General features: G+C 57.0%; 1 protein-coding gene across 5 annotated transcripts in view; it reads right to left on the bottom strand.

Annotated features, from left to right (window-relative positions):
- The window catches only part of PARVB (parvin beta), a 98,131-nt gene that overhangs the window by 64,500 nt on the left and 15,720 nt on the right, over positions 1 to 17,911 (bottom strand). Inside the window, exon 1 of one of the 5 annotated variants that reach the window (XM_008702905.2) lies at positions 8,382 to 8,528. The exons of the other annotated variants lie outside the window; for them this stretch is intronic. Within the exon in view, the coding sequence (XP_008701127.1) occupies position 8,382 (1 nt within the window). The 5' untranslated portion in view covers positions 8,383 to 8,528. Of the gene's footprint in view, positions 1 to 8,381; positions 8,529 to 17,911 lie in introns of those variants that run through there. 5 annotated transcript variants of the gene reach the window in all.

The raw sequence follows: 17,911 nt of genomic DNA, 5'->3' as shown, positions 1-17,911 counted from the left end.
CCTGGGAAAGCAAGTTCTACGGGTCCCTCTGCTTCCAACTCATATTAATTAATCTGATCGGTAATGTCTCATCATATTCAGGGAAGTCCAAAGCGTGCTCTGCTGAGAAAATAAGAAGATTAAATCATTACGTCGTTAAAAAAAAAAAAAAAAGAAAGAAAGAAAGAAAAAAAAGCAATTCTATGCGCACCTGCCACCAGAGACCTGATGGGGTGGGGGGAGGACCAGAGAAGAGGCTGAGAAAACAGCCGGCAGGATGGCGCCCTCTAGTGGCCCATCTCCACCAGCAGAAGCAAGACCAGACACATTCTGCAAAGGTTCCATCCAAACTAGAGAATCTGGCCTGCTGGGCAGATGGGCACCTTCCAAAGGGGGCAGCCCTGGTGCTGGCGGCTGTGTCCTCACCTGAGACACTCCGGGAGCCAACGCAGCATTTCGGGTGGCCCGCCTGGGCAAGCACAACCCCACCCTCACTGATTGGATTCCACGCTCCAGGCAACAAAGGAGAGGGATCTTGGCAACCCGCTGGGGTTCCCAGAGACCAGACTTTGGAGGGAAAGTCCCAAAGGAGCAGCTAGGAGCCAGAGGCCAGTGGAGATTTCCTCGCAGCCAGCCAGATGAAGCGAGGTTCCCCACTGCACCCCACACAGTCCCATTGGGCCCCATCCCATTGCTTTCCTTTCAAGCACAGTCACGTTCAAGGCATATGCATGCACCTGTTGCTGGATGCGTGTCCATAGTGGCCTCCATAGTGGCCTGGAAGGGCAGACATAAGGGGCCAGTCCAAGAGGAGGCACTCAATGACACACGGGAGATTAATGGTGAATTCAGGACCCTAACCTTCCAGAACTTCTGGTGTTCCTCTTCGGAACTCGTAGGAGCTGTTTTCTTTTAGGGACTCTGTGCCCTGCTAAGTAACACCCCCCTTCTCCCAAAGATGTCTCCATCCTGATCCCTGCAACCAGTGGCTCTGCAAGGCAAAAGGGACTTAACGGATATGATTACATTAAGGATCTTGAGACACGGAGTGATCCTGGCTATCCAGGTGGGCCCTAAGAAGTTGCAAGTGTCCTTCTAAAAAGGACACAGGAGGAGCTGTGAGCAATGAGACAGCGGAAGCAGCAAGAGATGCGAAGACACCGCACTGTTGGCTTTGCAGATGCAGGGTGGGCCCCACACCGAGGAACGCAGACACCTCAAGCAGCTGAGAAGTCGAGAAAACGGATTCTCACCTGGGGCCTCCAGGAGCACAACCTTGCCAACACCTGGATCGTAGGACTTCAGACCCCAAGAACTGCAAGTCTGTGTTGCTTTAAGCCACTAGACTTCTGGTCATTCACTACAGCAGCCACAGAAAACAGCCTCAAGACAGCCCCAGCTCCTCCACATCATTTCAAAAGGCCCAGAACATTCTTTGACTGCACCCGTTTTACTGAGCACCTACTCTGCGCCGGACCCCAGGCTGAGCTCCAATGACGCAGCCATTATGGAAACAGCCACGGCCTCGGTCACGCAGGCAGAACAAACACAAACGAGCACATAGGATGAGTCCCACCGTCGCTGTGGATAAAAACACAACTGTCCCCGAGCGCTGCAGGTCACACGCGTGTGATGATGAGGCCTGAGAAGGTTGGCTCCTTGATGGCAAATCCACTAACATGTATCGCATTATTACCTTTATGCGGAAGGAGCAGCACAGGCTGGTGTCCACGAGAGCTGAGGTGACCCCTCCCCCAGGGGCCAGCACAGCAGCCAACAGGACCACCGCGCTCCCCCTTCCTTCCGCGCCTGGCTACCGAACGAGCTCGAGGGGTGCAGCCGGGGATGTGCTAAGCCCCTGACCTTTCCGGCCACAGCTGTGCCCCACCACCTCTCCAGGCCTGAACCTGCTCATCTGCTCTCCTCCTGGAGCACCTGCCGTAGGCATCTTCTCAGCCCCACCCCTGCTGCTCCAGGTCTCAGACCCCCAGGGTCCCGGGCAGCAGCCCCAGCCACTCTGAACCCATTCTCTCTCGAGGTCATAGTTCAAGTGGCTATACGCAGTAAACACCAGCCCAGATGTCAGAGTGCTCACCGGGCTCAGGATACACCCAGTAGCAGGATCATGTTAGCGCTGATGAAGAAACCGATACCCCCCTGCGGTTTCGCCCACAGGGGCCCCAACCTGAGGACTCGGGCGGGGCCCAGGCAGGGGGATGGTGGGGAGGAGTCGGCCTACCCACCTGGCTGTGCCCTTGGGCAAGGTAACTCCTCCCAGCCCTGTGCCAGGCACATTCAACACAGCTTCTCCGAATTAAGGACGCACACAAGGCTTGTAGGGTACGGGGCAGGACGGGGGCCCGGGACTCCACTCCACGGCTCCCACCACGCAGTCTGTAAAACGCCCTGGCGTTCAGGAAGCTGCGTGTTTGCACTTACATCACCAAGCCCGACTACCATGCTCGTATGTTTTTTCTAGACTCCTTGAACTTTCCTAGTCGTGAAGTTCAAATGCAGACAGTAGCTCTAACGTTTAAAGCCACGTGCAGACCAGCTTCCTATCAGAACAAAAAAGCAGGGAAGCCATGCAGCTCCCTAAACACCCGGGCAGGTTCCTGCCTCCCAGGTGTCCCCCGGATGCCTCCCTTCCCAGAGCCCCACACGTCTCCCTCAGGGGGAGCTCCCCGCCAGCCCACTGCACCCTCCCCTCGGGCTGGGCTGGAACTCAGGAGGCAGGCAGATCTGGAAGATTTGGAAGAACTCATCATGTTATGGGTTGAATTTTAGCCCCAAAAAGACATGTTGTAATCCTAACCGCCCCCCCCCCATGCCTGGGAATGCGGCCTTATTTGGATAAGGGGCCTCTACAGATGTTTTTTTGTTTTTGTTTTTTTAAAGATTTTATTTATTTATTAGAGAGAGAGAGAGCACAAGCAGGGGGAGTGGCAGAGGGAGAGGGAGAAACAGGCTCTCCACTGAGCAGGGAGCCCAGTGGGGGATCCCAGGACCCTGGGATCATGACCTGAGCTGAAGGCAGACGCTTCACCGACTGAGCCCCCCAGACACCCTGTGCAGATGTTTTTAAGTTGAGACGAGGCTGCCCTACTGCCTGGCGTCCTTAAAAGAAGAGGAGACAGAGACAAGGAGGCACAGAGGGAATACGGCCACATGCAGACAGAGGCGGAGCCCGGAGTGAGGCAGCCCCAAGCCCAGGAGCACCCGAAGCCACCAGAACCTGGAAAAGGCAAGGTCGATCCTCCCCTAGAGCCCCAGACGGAGCGCAACACGGCTGACACCTTGACTTGGGCCTTGCGGTCTCCAGACCGTGAAAGCAGGAAGGTCCGCCCAGCCACGCCGTCCGCGGTGCCCCGTTAAGTCAGCCCCAAGCCAGAGCCGGAAGCATCATCCTCTGTGTCGCACTCAGCACCGTGCGTGTGACATCGTCGTCACACTCGCACCCAGCTCTCTCTCCCTGTGTCCTCACCTGAATGTGGGGGAGGCCGCTCAGCGGACCTCACAGCGTGCCGCAGGGATTTACAGACGTGCGCACACAGGGCCAAACGCGCGTGTCACCAGGCCTCTGGCAGGCAGGGGACGCACTCACCACTCCTGCATCGAGCTAGTCGAATGGGGAGTTAGCCTGGTGTCCTTCAAAACACATCCGTGCACACCTGTGCAGGGCCCTGGGCCCCAGGAGCCTGTCCTTTGCATCCTACCAGGCCCCACCCGTCTCCAGGGACAATTCTGTCCTCCAGGGGCGTGGAGGTGTCTGGAGAGTTAAGGCCGTCACACCCGAACACCGCAGGTGCTAATGGCATCAGCCCGCACAGCCCAGGCCGGCCCCGCCCCAGAGACGCCTCCAGCGCAAAATGTGAACAGTGCCCGGGGCAGAAACCCTGCTTGAGCTGCCCAGAAGCTGGCCAGTGAGGGTTCCCGACATTTCTGCACAGTCGGGCAGCTTCCACAGGCACTCTGGTACCCTCACTCAGGTCAGAACCCCATGGGGGCCAGGGCCTTGTGCACCCCCCCCTCACAGGGCTGTCATGGACCCCATCCAGCTGTCCTATGCTTTGCAAACCCATACGCAGGGCACCGAGGGGACACAGGACTCTGGGCTTAGAGAGCATCTGTTCAACTTGGACACGAGCAGTCCAGCATTAAAATAACAACAGAGTGGAACCAAGCGTGAGTGTGAGCCGGGGTCCCTGCCTCTAGACCTTCGGGAGAAGGGCTCAGGCCTGTTCCCAACCAGGCCCCACCTCCAGCCTCCAGGGAACACACAGGGTGGTGTCGTTGGCACAGAGAGACAGCCCAGACTCTTCTGTCTCTTTGCTGCATGAGAAATGCATGTGGACATGAGGTGGGGGTCCAAGGCCAGGAGCAAGCCCCGCAGCCCCGTCCATCCATCTTCATGACCACGCTGCATGCCCCGCTCTTGGCCAGACGCTGAAGTCCACACACCCTCACCAGCCCCGGCCAGGCAGCCAGAGCAGGGGCATGGGGAAGGCGGCAGGGGGTCATGCCTACTGCTCCCCTCCCATCCCATAGCCCCTTCCTTCCAAGGGGGGGTGAGGTGCTGGAGGGGGTCCTCGTGTGGTGCTTGCCCTCTGGCGTGGCAACAAGCTCAGCCATTTGCGGAAGGCCTGGCCTCCCACCTCCCCACCTCTGGTTGCCCTGGCAACGGGGCCCCTCCCTCCCCAAAGAAACCAGGGCTTCCACAGGGTCCACACTCTGCACTCTGGTGGGGGGGGGGGGGCTAAGCAGGGACAGCTGGACCAGCCCAGCCCAGGGTCACAGTCCCGAGACGTCTTCTGTCCACCTTGCTCACCCAGTCCACGGTGTGGGCAACAGGACCGGAAGGCTTCAAAACCGTGGGGTGTGTTCTGTCTGCAGAAGCTTTAGATGACCAGCCCCTCCTCGTGCTTCCAGATGCCCGCCCCCAGGTCCCTTGGGTGACTGTCACAGCACCCCACTTCCTTCCTGCCCCGAAGTCCTCACATTCTGTTGCTGTCCACCCCCCCCCCCGAGGGGTGCTCCCTGCCAGGCCTTGCCGGGCCTTCCACAGCCAGTGAGCACTTCCATTCAGCAGACCCCAATTCAAAGGCGCGTCCTGCGTCCCCAGCTGCACGGGAACTTGTGTGTTTGAAGAGAACACTGAGGGACACACACAGTTCCTCCCCGGGGTCCCTTTGTTTGTAGACGGCGGCTGAGAGGTTAATAGTCAGGGGCTGGGGCGAGTAGGCGTGCCTATACTAATTCACTTTTAGTTTGTATTTCCTCCACTTCATAGAAGTCTGGTTTTTTATGCGCATTCATAGCAGAGCTGTGAGAAGATCTGGTTCAGTTTACTTCTGCTCATCCACCCCCCTCCCCGCAACCATTAGCGGACATCCACCAACACCAGGCCTGGCACCAGGCGGCCAGGTCCTGCCCCGAGGGGCTCAGCATCCAGGAGACAAATAATGGAGCTGTGTGAAAACGCTAGGGACCTGAGAGGGAACGAGTAGCAGTCCAGGCAGGCTTCCTGGAGGAGGTAACCTTGGAACCAAGTCTTGAAGGAGCCCGGCCTACAAGGAGAAAGGAGACAGTGGCAGCCTCTGTCGTCACATTCCCAGCAGGTTGGGGTAAGTGTGTCCTTTTGCTTGGGGTCGGCCTGTAGCAGGAGGATGGCTAATAAAGCCGGGAAGGAGACGGTCCACAAACTGCCACCTCTTCATTCTCAAGTTCCCTTCTCGCGCCCCATTCCACCCCCAACTTGAAATCCCTGCTACGGCCTGCAGGGTGGGGGCAGAGACGACGGGGCCTGGCGCCATGGGAGGAAGGAAGTCTGCCTCTGGAGAGCCTGCCCACCCCGCACGCTCCTGCACGAGCTCACGCAGGCTCCTCGCTGCCGGGACGGGGCTGCCCCTGCAGACCAGCAGACAGAGGCTCTGCAAGCAGGCGCCCTGCCCCAAGGAGAGGCAGCCTAGTGCTGACCTTCACCCTGGAACCAAGTCTCCGCAGCGACAAAGCACTCTCCGCCAAATAACAGGCAAGGGGAGTCACGGGCATTTAAGAAATCCTGGAAAGTTCTTACAGTCCTGGATCCCCGTAGGTAGGTAAGAGGGTAGGGAGGAGGCAGAGGGAGCCAGGACACAAGGCGACACCAGGCAGGGACCGAAGGAGCGGCGACTTCTGGGTTCCCGGGAATGGCTATACAGGGTCCTAAGCGCAGGGAGAGGGCGCCGCTCCTTACCCCCATTTTACCGATGAGGAAAATAAAGGAATGGCCAGTCAGAGATGGAGCTAGGACTTGTATCCTACCGTCCCACTAGCCGAGCATTCAGAATAAATGTGTACCCGCTATGGTGAGCCCCATCACAGCTGCCCTGCCCCCGCCCTCCTGCGCAGCAGACCTCAAGCCAAGGAGGTGATAAACACACTGATGACCAGTGCTATTCCAGAGAAGGCCTCTGGGTGCCAAGCAGAGCGGGCTGGGGGTGGGCGGTGTGCGAGCAGGTAGTCCTGGAGCCACAGTGGAGGGCACGCTCAGGTCGGTCTCCAAGCTTCGGGTGCCTGGGGACCCTTTCCTAACCGAGAGTTTCACAGACCTCCACCTCCATCGGCAGCTGTACTTTCCAGGCAGAAAGCCCAATCAGGACTGCTGTGAAACTAGCTCGCGGACATCCAGCAGAACCTGAGACGACCCGCGAACAGCGAGGCACAGATGAGCAAGATGCGTGTTTGGCTGTCCCCATCATTTCCGGTCCCCAAGCGGGCTCCACTGACCTACCCTAGGCGTCCCTAGGTCTGGTAGGAACTCAGCCCGGGTCAAGGGAGCAGTGGAAGCAGTGGGTGAAGCAGAAGTGAACAGAGGATTTTTTCTGCAGAACTTCTCAGAGCCTTGACCGTGCTCCTGTGCCTCAAGACTCCCCTGGGGGATGGGCAGTGAATGTAGCTACCCAGGAGCCTGAGGGGAGGGCAGCAGGGTCTGCCCCTCCACCAGCCGCCAAGCCCTTCCATCAGCCATCCATTCCTGCACCCCTCCTCACCCCACCCCTGCACAGGAAGAGCCAGTGGCCTGGTTCAGCTGCTTTCTGCGCCTATGGTAAACCCTTCTGTCTCTGAAGAGCTGCCCCAGAGCGAGCAGAGAGCCTCCCTGCATTGGGTCTCCTTAAGCTCTTCCTTCAACTGCTGGTTTCTCCTCCAGAAAGGTCCCCACACCCCTACAAAAAGCCCGCTCAAAACAATGTGAACGATCAAGACACAAACAAAAATCAGCCTGTGACCTCCTTGAGGGAAGGCTCCTATCTCGGTCCCCTGAGGACCCGAGTTCCAGTGTCCCTTTTTTTCTTTTTAATTTATTTGACAGAGAAAAAGACAGCCAGCAAGAGAGGGAACACAAGCAGGGGGAGTGGGAGAGGAAGAAGCAGGCTCCCAGTGGAGCAGGGAGCCCGATGCGGGTTTCGATCCCAGGACGCCAGAATCACACCCTGAGCTGAAGGCAGATGCTTAACGACTGAGCCACCCAGGTGCCCCACCATTTTTTTTTTTTTAAACCAGGCAGAGCCCAGGGAAAATGTGTTTTTTTACTCCCCCAGGTGGGGAAGGAGCATTCTTGGGAGCTTTCTCGGTGTCAGAGGCACAGGGGCTTCCAAATAGCCACCATCTCACTGTCCCCAGCAGGCCCCAGGGAGATGGCCTTCAAGCCGACCTGAAGAGCTCCAACTAAACCCCCGACTGCAGGTCCCGACTGCTGTGCGACCTTGGGCAGCTTACTTAGCCTCTCTGGACTTCAGCTTCCTCAACTATGAAGTTTCATGAGGATCGCACGGGGCACATCACCTGTCCCACAATCTCCTTCCCAGGAAGGAAGACAGAGCATCAGGGCAACTATGCCAGGGCACCCCTGCCTGTGCAGCGCAAACGCCTTCCACCGTCCGCTGCTCCCACAGGAAAGACAGAATGAATCGCTTATCCAGTGGTGACAACACGAGCCAGATCCTGGCCAAGAACAGCCAGTTAAAGGGGAAAGACAGAACCAAAGGTCATTAAAAAGAAATCCATCCTATCAGGTAGCCCCTAAAAGCAGCATCATTGTAACTTGTCCCTGAAAATGTTCCAAATGCCATTCTTCTTCTAGGCCCAAAGACCCACACGACCCCGCGGGCGACGGGAGCATCTCGACACGCTGCGGTGCACATAGCAGGTGCCCGTCCATCAGGGCCGAGGGGGGATTCCCAAGGACCCTCTTACCCCACCGTCCTCACGCCAACGTCCTTGTCCCCTTCCCGGTAAATCAAACGGCCAGCCCAGGGCCCATTCTGGTCTAAACAACCCTCCCTCATAAAGCAGACGAGGAATTAGGGCCGGCCCCGGGTTTGACTCCTGCTGAAAATGGTCAGAAAACGGGGGGCACTCACTGGCCGGGAGGTGGTGCGGCTGGAGGACGCGTGAGAAACGCAGACGAGCGCCCGGCCGGCGGGCACGCAGCGGGCACCCAGAGCACACACATCGCGTTCATATATGGATGCGGGCAGGGACCCCATGACTTGCAATTTGTGGGAAAGGCCTCTTTTGGGCACTCTGAGGAAGGCCACGAGGGATCGGGCTGCCCGGAGGACAGGGCTGCTTTCAAATGATAGAACTCTGCTAACCACGAAACACTATTTCTATCCTCACTGCCAACCGCCTCGTGGGCCAGCAAACTGCTCCAGGAAAACCGACCCACAGCGCAGAGAAGGAAGGAAGGGAGTATCCATTCCTGAGGCGGGACCCGAGTCACGGTTATGTGGCTCAGGGCGGAGGAGGGGTGGGGGATACGGCCCAGCAGACGCTGGCCTCCGATAAGCCTTCGATCTGGGCCTGGGGCTGGAGGCCGGGCTCTGGGGCAGGGTGCCAGGGCAGTCCCGCGGCGCCCCAGGCTGCCTTCCGGTTGCCAACTCCGTCAGGAGCACCCCCACGCTAACAAGGAACACTTGTCACCCCGTTTCCACGACAACAGAAATCAGACACCAGAAACAGAAAGCCTAAGCCAGAGCCGAGGCCACCCGAAGAGCGGAGGCTGACAGATTTGCTGTCGGAGGTGCTCACTTCCCAGGGCGGAAGTGCCCAGGAAGATCCTGGAAAGGGAAACTAGATCTGCTCCCCGCTTTGGCCACTGGACGCACCAGCCGGTTTCAAAAGCCGGGCCCAGGCACCCACCAGCTGGGTGACCTGGACAGGCCACATGTCTGCATTTCCACATCTCTAAGGTGGGGTTGCCAACCGTACCGAGCTCCTGGGGCAGCCACAGGGATAAACGGGGTCCTGCGGCACCCGGCCCCGGGACACACGGGAGCTCTTATTTGTGGTAATTACTAGCAAGCCCCAACTCCCAGGGAGACACATTCTTCTCGCAGGTGTCGCCTGATGGTTCCGCCAGTGCCCAGGTTTGCTTAGGCGGGAGCGTGTGAGCCCAACAGACACGGGGCCCGGAGCTGGCTCTCCCGCGGGCGGGGTTCCAGAGGGGTGCTCTGGGGCCTCGAGCAGTCACGGGCATCGGGATCCCAGTCTCCCCAGGCACCCCTGCCTCACCCCACACTCCACACCCACTCGACAAACCAGGGGTCATGCAGAGGTGAGGCCAAGGAGCTGGTGACGCAAGTCAGAGACACCCAAGGCCAATGAAGGCCCCAGGCTGATCTTGCTCTACTGGTTCTCGTGTTTGGGTGACTATGGGCTACACTGCACCCCCCCCCCACCCCCAGAACTCAAATGTCAGAGTCTTCAGCCACAGGACCTCAGAATGTAACCGGATTTGGAGACAGAGCCTTTAAAAAGAAGATTAAGGAAAAATGGGGTCATAGGGGTGGACCCTGATCCAACCTGACTGGTGGCCTTATAAGAAGAGCAAGTGTGGACACACAGAGACAGAAGCCGGGGACGTGCAGAGGGAAGACACCACTGGCAAGCCAGGGAGAGAAACCAAGCCCGCTGGCACCTTGACCTTGGACTTCCAGGACTGTGAGCACGTAAGTTACTATTGCTTCAGCCACGGTCTACGGTACTTTGTTACGACAAGCCTGGCAAACCTAAAATAACACGGAGCCCGCCGCCAGGGCCCCAGAGGGCACTGGGATGCCCCTCCGGCTAGAGCAGAGCGGAGGCAGGGAGGCCCTCGCCAGCCCGCGAACGGAGCGGCTGCCAGCCCGTGGGGGCCCGCCGGTGCTCCAGGGAGAGGGGCCTTCGGCCGGCACACAGAGCCTGCGCGGGGAGTAGGGGGTCTTCTCAGCACCTCGGCGTCACCAAGTCAGCCAAGCAGATGCCCAAAGCTGGTGCTCAGCTCCCCGGGGGACAGAAACCAGAGGGTCAGTCATGGAAGATGCCACCTAGCTTTTAAAAGGAAACCAATTGTCCACTTGAAAAACTGTAAGAGAATCAGGAACCCCATGGTCTCCTCTGAAAGAATCATATATACGGATATATATCGATATAGGTAGATTTTTAAAGAAACAGAAAACAAAAACCAGCTCATAGATGCAGAGAACAGACTGGTGGCTGCTGGGGGTGGGGAGAACATGAGAACCGTGTCTAACGGGAACCCACAGTATTCCAGAAGGAAGGAACAGAGCCCAGCACCTCCCTCTCCTCCACCACTTCTCTTCCTGAGTGACACCAGACTTGATCTTCGGGGCCCATGGTCCAGGGAGCCAGCGGCATCCCGACTTCTGTATGGCCCCCAATGCCTAATGCGGCCACATCACAGATGACACCGTCCCGGTTCCATCCCAGCGGGACGCACGAAGTCCGGGGTCCTCACGCCCGCACACCCGGAACATGGGGACGCGGGCCCCGAAGCACCCGGCTTTGACCACCTTTCTCACCGTCGATTTCTCTCGCTTCCAGCTCAGCCTCAGATTCTCCCGCTCAACTTCTGGAAGTTTCCTCTTGGAAGTGATTCTTCACCCCTCAGATACTGGAGCAGAAGATGCCCCATGACGATCAGTCATGAAATTCTCATGCAAGAAGCCACCCTTCGTTTCTGAATCCTTCCCACCTTCTCAGAACATAAGCAAAAAGGTTTCCTCCGATGACAAGGAGAGAAAGCACTGCAGAGGAGGGCGGGGGAGAACGCCGCCTGGGACAGTCGCATCCATCCCTCCACTATGTTAGGCAAATACACCACGATGCGAATGACAAGTGCTATTTAAAATCCAATGACAGCAGTCTTTGTACCTGTTTAATGACACACCTCTGTACCTGTCAAACAAGGCAGGGGAGACTGGGAAAGGCGGAGCTGTAGGACACCGTTTTTTCAGCCAATATCCTCGACACCCAGCACACGACATTCCGAATTTACACTCAACGCCCACATTTCGTGGCCGCCCTTCTCCCTTAAGAACAAGAAAGGAATAAAATCTTAAAAAAAAAAAAAAAAAAAAAAAAAAAAACAAGAAAGGGACACTGTACCAGCCCATTCAACTCCCCAAGGCTGACAGGGAGCAGTGTTCATTTTAAAGGAGCGAATATCTGGATGGGGCGCCTGGGTGGCGCAGTCGTTAAGCGTCTGCTTTCGGCTCAGGGCGTGATCCCGGCGTTATGGGATCAAGCCCCGCATCAGGCTCCTCCGCTATGAGCCTGCTTCTTCCTCTCCCACTCCCCCTGCTTGTGTTCCCTCTCTCACTGGCTGTTTCTCTCTGTCAAATTAATAAATAAAATCTTTAAAAAAAAAAAAAAGGAGCGAATATCTGGAAAATTTGCTGTTTATCTTATGCGTCAAAAAACAGAATGCGATTATAAAGCAGAAGTTAATCTAAAGAGCTTATCCATTTGGAAGCTGTGGGCGCTGGGCAGACACACGCTCCACAGTCTTTTTCAAGTGAAAAGAGAAAGACCAAGCCTTCTCCCTTCAAAACCAAGAGCCGACTTCACGATGAACCAGAGTATACAGCCCCAAGACCAAGTACGATTAACTACGTGTTTACAATTTATCCCCATCACTCCCTCATCTATGAGAATAATCATAAAAGTAATAATTACTGACGAGTTTTAGGCACTAAGTGCCGGATCCTGCGAACCCCAGAATTCACGTCCACCCAGAACTTGTGCATGGGACCTTACTTGGAGAGAGGGCCTTTGCAGGTGTTACCAAGTTAAGAGGAAGTCATACAGGGTCAGGGTGGGCTCAACTGGTGTGCTTCCAGGGAGAGGGAAATTTGGAAATGAGACACAGAGGAGGGAAGGTGACCATACAGTGACAGAGGCAGAGGCTGGAGTGATGTGTCGATAAGCTGAGGACCACCAGAAACTAGGAAAAGGTAATGAACGACTCATTCCCCCATCCGCCACGCCCTGGGGACCAGGTGCCGAGGCCGGAGACTTGGGATCCCAGCGCACTTCACGCTGTAAGCTACAAAGTGAGCATTCCAGTTTCTATCCGCTGGTTTCCCGAGCTTGTCTGAGGCAGCCGCACCCGAGACAGGTCTGCTCAGAGTGCTGATAAATGCCAGCTTTGAAACCATGGTCCCAAATGGGCGCTTGGACGGCTCCCGGGACACAGCGTGCCAGCTCTCCGGGCCTGGCTCCTGGCTGCAATCCAGCACAAGCCTCTTCTCTCGTCTTTCGGTTTTCTAGAAGCACGGGATTATTTTTAGCAGCTGTTCCTGCTCTCAGTCACCTCATTAGTTTTAGAACCAAATAATCCCATTATATATGACTTGATTGGCTCATCAAATTATCCTTCGTTCACACACATACTTAGCGAGCATGCCACCATGTACCAGATCCTGCCTGGTACATTGCATTTCTCAAAAAAGCATTCACGCAGCTAATGATCACTAATCCCCTAATTTAATTTACTCTTAAATGTGTTTAATTTTCCCACAAATGGAACGATAAACTTACATACTGAGCATTTTTGCCAGAGAAACGATCATCAGCAGGGCCTACCCAACAAGGACCCCACTGCGGCTTCCCAGCCAGCTGCCTTTCTGAGCACGTCCCAGCCGCTGTTTCTGGGCGTCTTAAATAGATAGTACCGTCCATCACCGGATGGGAAAACCAGGGCGCAGAGAGGTAGGGTAACTCACCCAACGGGATTCCAAAGGTAGGGGAGGGGGCGCCACGGGCACAAGTGGGAGCCCGGCCATCCAAACCCTTCGCCACCTGCTCTCCTGCGTCTAAGTCAAAACTCAGCCCAGGTGCGCCTCAGTTCCGAAGTCACAGGGCCGCTGATACGGGGTCCAACGTGGTGGTGCAGAGGGGGGCAGCGCGGTTACACCACAGAGCTGAGCTGTGTGTGCGGCTGGGCGACCCCGAGTCACAGGGATGCGCACAGTGGGGCTCCAGGCACGTAGCGTTCAAAGTCAGGCACAACCAAACACCCAGGAGTGTGCGCGTGCGTGGTAACAGGACCCGGAAGGCAAACAAGCGAGAAGCACGTGCTCAGCGTGGGGGTGGGTCACCTCTGCTGGGGGCGGAGTCGGGCGGGGGTGGTACAGGCAACGTTACCTAAGCAGGGCGCTAGGGCTATGGGTACTTTCTAAATTATTCTTTAAACTCTACATACGTACGCTCTTTTGTATGTGTAGTGTGTTTCCCAGGATTTTTTCCTTTATTTTTTAAACTGTGGTAAAATATACATAACAAAAAACCATTTCAAGTACCTTCACACTCTCTACAACCATCACCACCACCACCCACCTCCACAACTTCGTCTTCCCAAACTGAGACCCCGTCCCCATGACACAACTTCCCCTTCCCCCTCCCCCAGCCCCTGGCGCCCAGCACTCTGCTTTCTGTCTCCATGAATCTGATTGCTTTAGGGACCCCATATAAGCGGAATCCTACAGTATTTGTCATTCTGGGACTTGGTTCACTTGGCACAATGCCCTCGAGGTTCGGCCGTGTCGTAGCCGGTGTCAGCATCCCCCTCCTTGTTCAGGCTGAATCTTGTGCCACGTACAGATGGCCCACATTTCGTTTATCCCCTCATCCGTTGACTAACACAGAGATTACTTCCACCTCTGGGCTATTGTGAATCACGCTGCCATGTCACCATATATATTTTAAGGGCCGTGTTCCTGAGAAGGAGGGAGCTAGGTAAAAAGACAGACGTGCTGCATACTTCCTGGGCACCAAGCCAACACCGCCGTCTCTCGTGGACAGAAATCTCGGCTTGCTTATCCGCACTGCCGGTAATAGGCTCTAATCCTCCCTTCAGGTGAGCATCGTGGAAGGTAGGAATAACAGAACACTTTAAATGGCCATCGCTCAGAGAACATTCTAGAAAGCAGAACATGTCAGACAGATGTGGGGTCTGGTAACTGCTGGTTTACACCAGGACTGGCGAAGTACAGTCATGGGCCAAATCTGGCCCAACACCTACTCTTGTAAAAGGTTTTACTGGCACATGGCCACACCTGTGTGTTTCTGTGTCTACTGTCTACAGCTGCTTTCAGGCTACGGCGGCGTTGATGGTTTCTACAGAGACGGCTGGCTCGCCAAGTCTGAGGTATCTACTCTTTGGACCCTCGCAAGAACCGATTCCCAACTTTTCAATGGTTAACAGAATTCATAAAACACGTTTTTCACATTTCCAAGGGGCGGGGGATTGAGGACAGGGCTGAGGGCGGGACACGAATGTTTACAGCACTCTCAGTACCAGGTGAAGGGAAGCGCATCTGAAGTCCTTCGGCCTCTCCTGGGTCCTGGCTCTGCCCCGCACGCCTCGCGGAGGGCGGACCCGTCACGGAGCGCTTCCGGTGAACGCCTCTAATTCCGCGTCCACGGGCGACCTTCCAACGTCATTCACGGCCTCAGTGGCTGGAGAACCACCGAGCCTGCCAGCAGGTCCAAGGCCAGAGGAAGACTCTGATGGTGCCCGTGGTACCAGCCGCTATAACAAATGACCACAAACTGAGGGGCTGCACACAGACATTCGTCCCCTCGCAGGCTGGAGGCCACAAGTCTGAGAGCAAGGTGGCAAGGCCGTGCTCCCTCTGACGCCTCCAGGGGACGGTCCTGCTTCTTCTGTCCCTGGACTCTGGTGGTGGCCATCAGTCCCTGGCAGCTCTTGGCTGTGGCTGCCGCGGTCACGTTGCCTTCTCCCTGCGTGTGACCGCGTCTCCCTTCTCCAATCACATTGGATTAGGGGCCCACCCCACTCCGGGATCTCATCCTAACCGACATCTAAATCACATCTGTAAAGACCCTATTTCCAAATGAGGTCACATTCCCAGGTGCTGGGTGTTAGGACTTGAATACATCTAGGGGTTTGGAGGGGGGATACAGCTCAACCCATCACAGAGACCTCTGCTCAATCTCCTCTCACGGCTCCTTCATTCGGGGCACAAGCAAAGTGCCCCCTGGCACGCCAACTACAGAAAGTGCTCCCTCCACCAAGAGGGAATGTGGGCAGTTGCTTCTCTCCCTTTTCCCACTGCGGCTGAGTCTGAGACTCGTTCCTTGAGACACGGAACCACTCACCTGGCTCCCGTCAAGGCTGGGCCTCCAGAGCTTCCTTAATGGCCCAACGCCCAGGGATAGAGTCACAGGCTATATATATGGCGGCAGCCTAGCCAGCGGAACATTCTCCGCTGAAGATTATTTGTTATTAATCCCCCCAGTGCCTATAAGCAGCCCGCCTGATGTAAGAGCTCTTCCGGGCCCTCCCTCTCACTTCGTAAGAATTATATGTATTTTGCAGCAGGGAACGCACAGCCACAAAGCACATGTCTTAGATTACCTGGCACCTCAAATGAGACCCTTTCCGCTAAGTGGCACGAAGACATTCACAGCTCCTGGCTGAAGCGTCATGGAAGATCTGTGCTTCTCCTTTCCTGGCTGTTCGTCAGCACAGATGGGGCTCAGGAGCCGGCAGGGGATGGGGCTGTTGGGATTCCTGTCCCAGGAACAGTTTCAGAAGACAGAAAGGACTGTCTAATCTACACCACAGATCGCGGGACCGTAAAACCCCTGGGGGCCCAATCTGGCCTCTGGTCTGCTTTTGTAAATAAAGCTTTATTGGAACACAGCCCCGCCCAGCCACGTACTCTTCCATGGCTCTGCGAGCAGAATTCAGTAGTCGCCACTGGGGCTAGAAGACCTCCCAGCCGGCCCTTGGCAGTAGCAGTGTGCAGACCCTGCTGGTGGTGACTGAGCCGTGGAGGGAGGGGTGTGGGTGAGCCCAGCACAGGCACCCCAGGCCCTGCCCGCCCACAGTCCCGAGGCAGGCTGCAGGCTCGTTCACAGTGGGCGTGGGAGCCCATCCCCGCCGGAGACCAGCAGAGGCCAGAGGCAGAGGCCCGCGCGGCCCACACACCAAAGTCCACTCGCTCCACGCTGCGGGTAGCTGAGCCCACGGCCGGGACAGAGCGAGGGCCCCGCCTTTCAGGAATGAGGTACGAATTCGAGCTGGATTTACGGCCCGAGTCTCCAGGGCTCCTGCAGCCTCGAAAGCTCCTCACCACAATGGGCTCCCAAGTCGTGCTTAGAATCGGATCACTCCAACACAGACGAAAATAAAACCCATCCGTGGGGCCTCCGCAGCAGTGGGGACACTGCCTCCGAGGGCCCTTTACTGCTGGCCCTTTACTACTGACTCTAACGGAGCTCAGATGCCATCTGCGCCGCGTGTGTCCCTTGCTCGCATCTCGCTTGGCGGGTACTTGTATATGCGCGGCTACAAGGTGTGGGACAACACCGAATTTAATCAGACCGGAGCTAACCCCGAGGGACGGACCTATGCTTCTCTCCTGGAGCCCGGAGTGAGCAGGGAGGGAAGAGGAATAGCTCCCCCCGTGGCTGACTGCCTCTCCCGCTCGCGGACGGGGTCATCCATGTGACGGCAACGCCCACCGCGCTCACCAAAGTCTCCCGGGTTTTCTGGGAGGCGGCCATGCGACAAGAGACCTGGGGGTGGGGGGGTGGCGAGGCTCTCCACCCCCCACCCGTCATGCCGGAAGCCAGTGAGCCACACCTGCAGGGCAGGGTCACAGCGGGGCCCAATCCCTGGGTCCGGTGCTCTGAGGCCACTCCTCCGTCTCTTCTAGGCTTATTTGCCTAAGCCGAACCTTGCTGCGTGAGATCCTACAAGCTGGATGTGTCACTGGCCACCCACACAAGCCTGACCTCGCTGGCTCGGAGCCGAGACCCTCCCTCCACACAGAAGTCAAGAGGAAGCTGTTGAATCTCACCTCACTCACATGCAAGGCCCGGCCGTGGCCTTCTTCTCGGTTGTCGTTGTTTGTGGGGTTTTGGCCATGGCCGCTCACCTGCACCTCTGGGGTCGAAAGGGACCCGAGTGCCCGCTGGGAGACAGGTGTCCATGAGCAGGGCCACACCCTGCCCCCAACAGCGGCCCGCAACACTGAATGCCCCTCCCCCAAATTAACAGCTCTGCTTCCCCCCATCAGCTGGACAGCTGCATCTACTCTGCCAGACCCCCTCTTTCAAAATGAACACACCTTGACACAGGAGGCTAGGCCAAGGTGTTGCCTGGAGTGAAACCTCCCAACGAGTCTTTCAAGAAGGCAGGGCGGGCGTCCTCATGCCCATTTGACAGAAAAGGAAACCGAGACTGAGGGTGACAGTGACCCACCCAGGGTGACAAGGCAGAGTACAAGGCTCCACGTGGCTCCCAGCTGTCTGCATCCACGCCATTGGGCCCCGGGGCAGAGCACTCTCCTCTCCGTCCTTGAGGTTCCTCATCTGTGAAATGGGTCACAACGGCGCCCACAGCATGCAGCACGGAGGGAGGGCGGTGTGGCTGCCAGGAAGCGCTCGCAGCTGAGGAGGAAGATAAGCCACCGGGCCCTGGGCCTCCCTCCCGCTGGGCTCTGTGCTCAGCCTGTCCGTGCAAGGCCCGGCCTAATCCTCAGAACCAGCCTAATCCTCAGAACCATCCGAGATCCCACCTCACTGATAAGGGCCCTAAGGCTCCGGTCAACAGACTCCCGCCTCAGCCACGGCG

This window comes from Ursus maritimus, unplaced genomic scaffold (assembly GCF_017311325.1).
Source record: "Ursus maritimus isolate PB19 unplaced genomic scaffold, ASM1731132v1 scaffold_21, whole genome shotgun sequence".
In the NCBI taxonomy this organism is placed as follows: Eukaryota; Metazoa; Chordata; class Mammalia; order Carnivora; family Ursidae; genus Ursus; species Ursus maritimus.
This window is presented reverse-complemented; position numbering and strand designations above follow the sequence as displayed.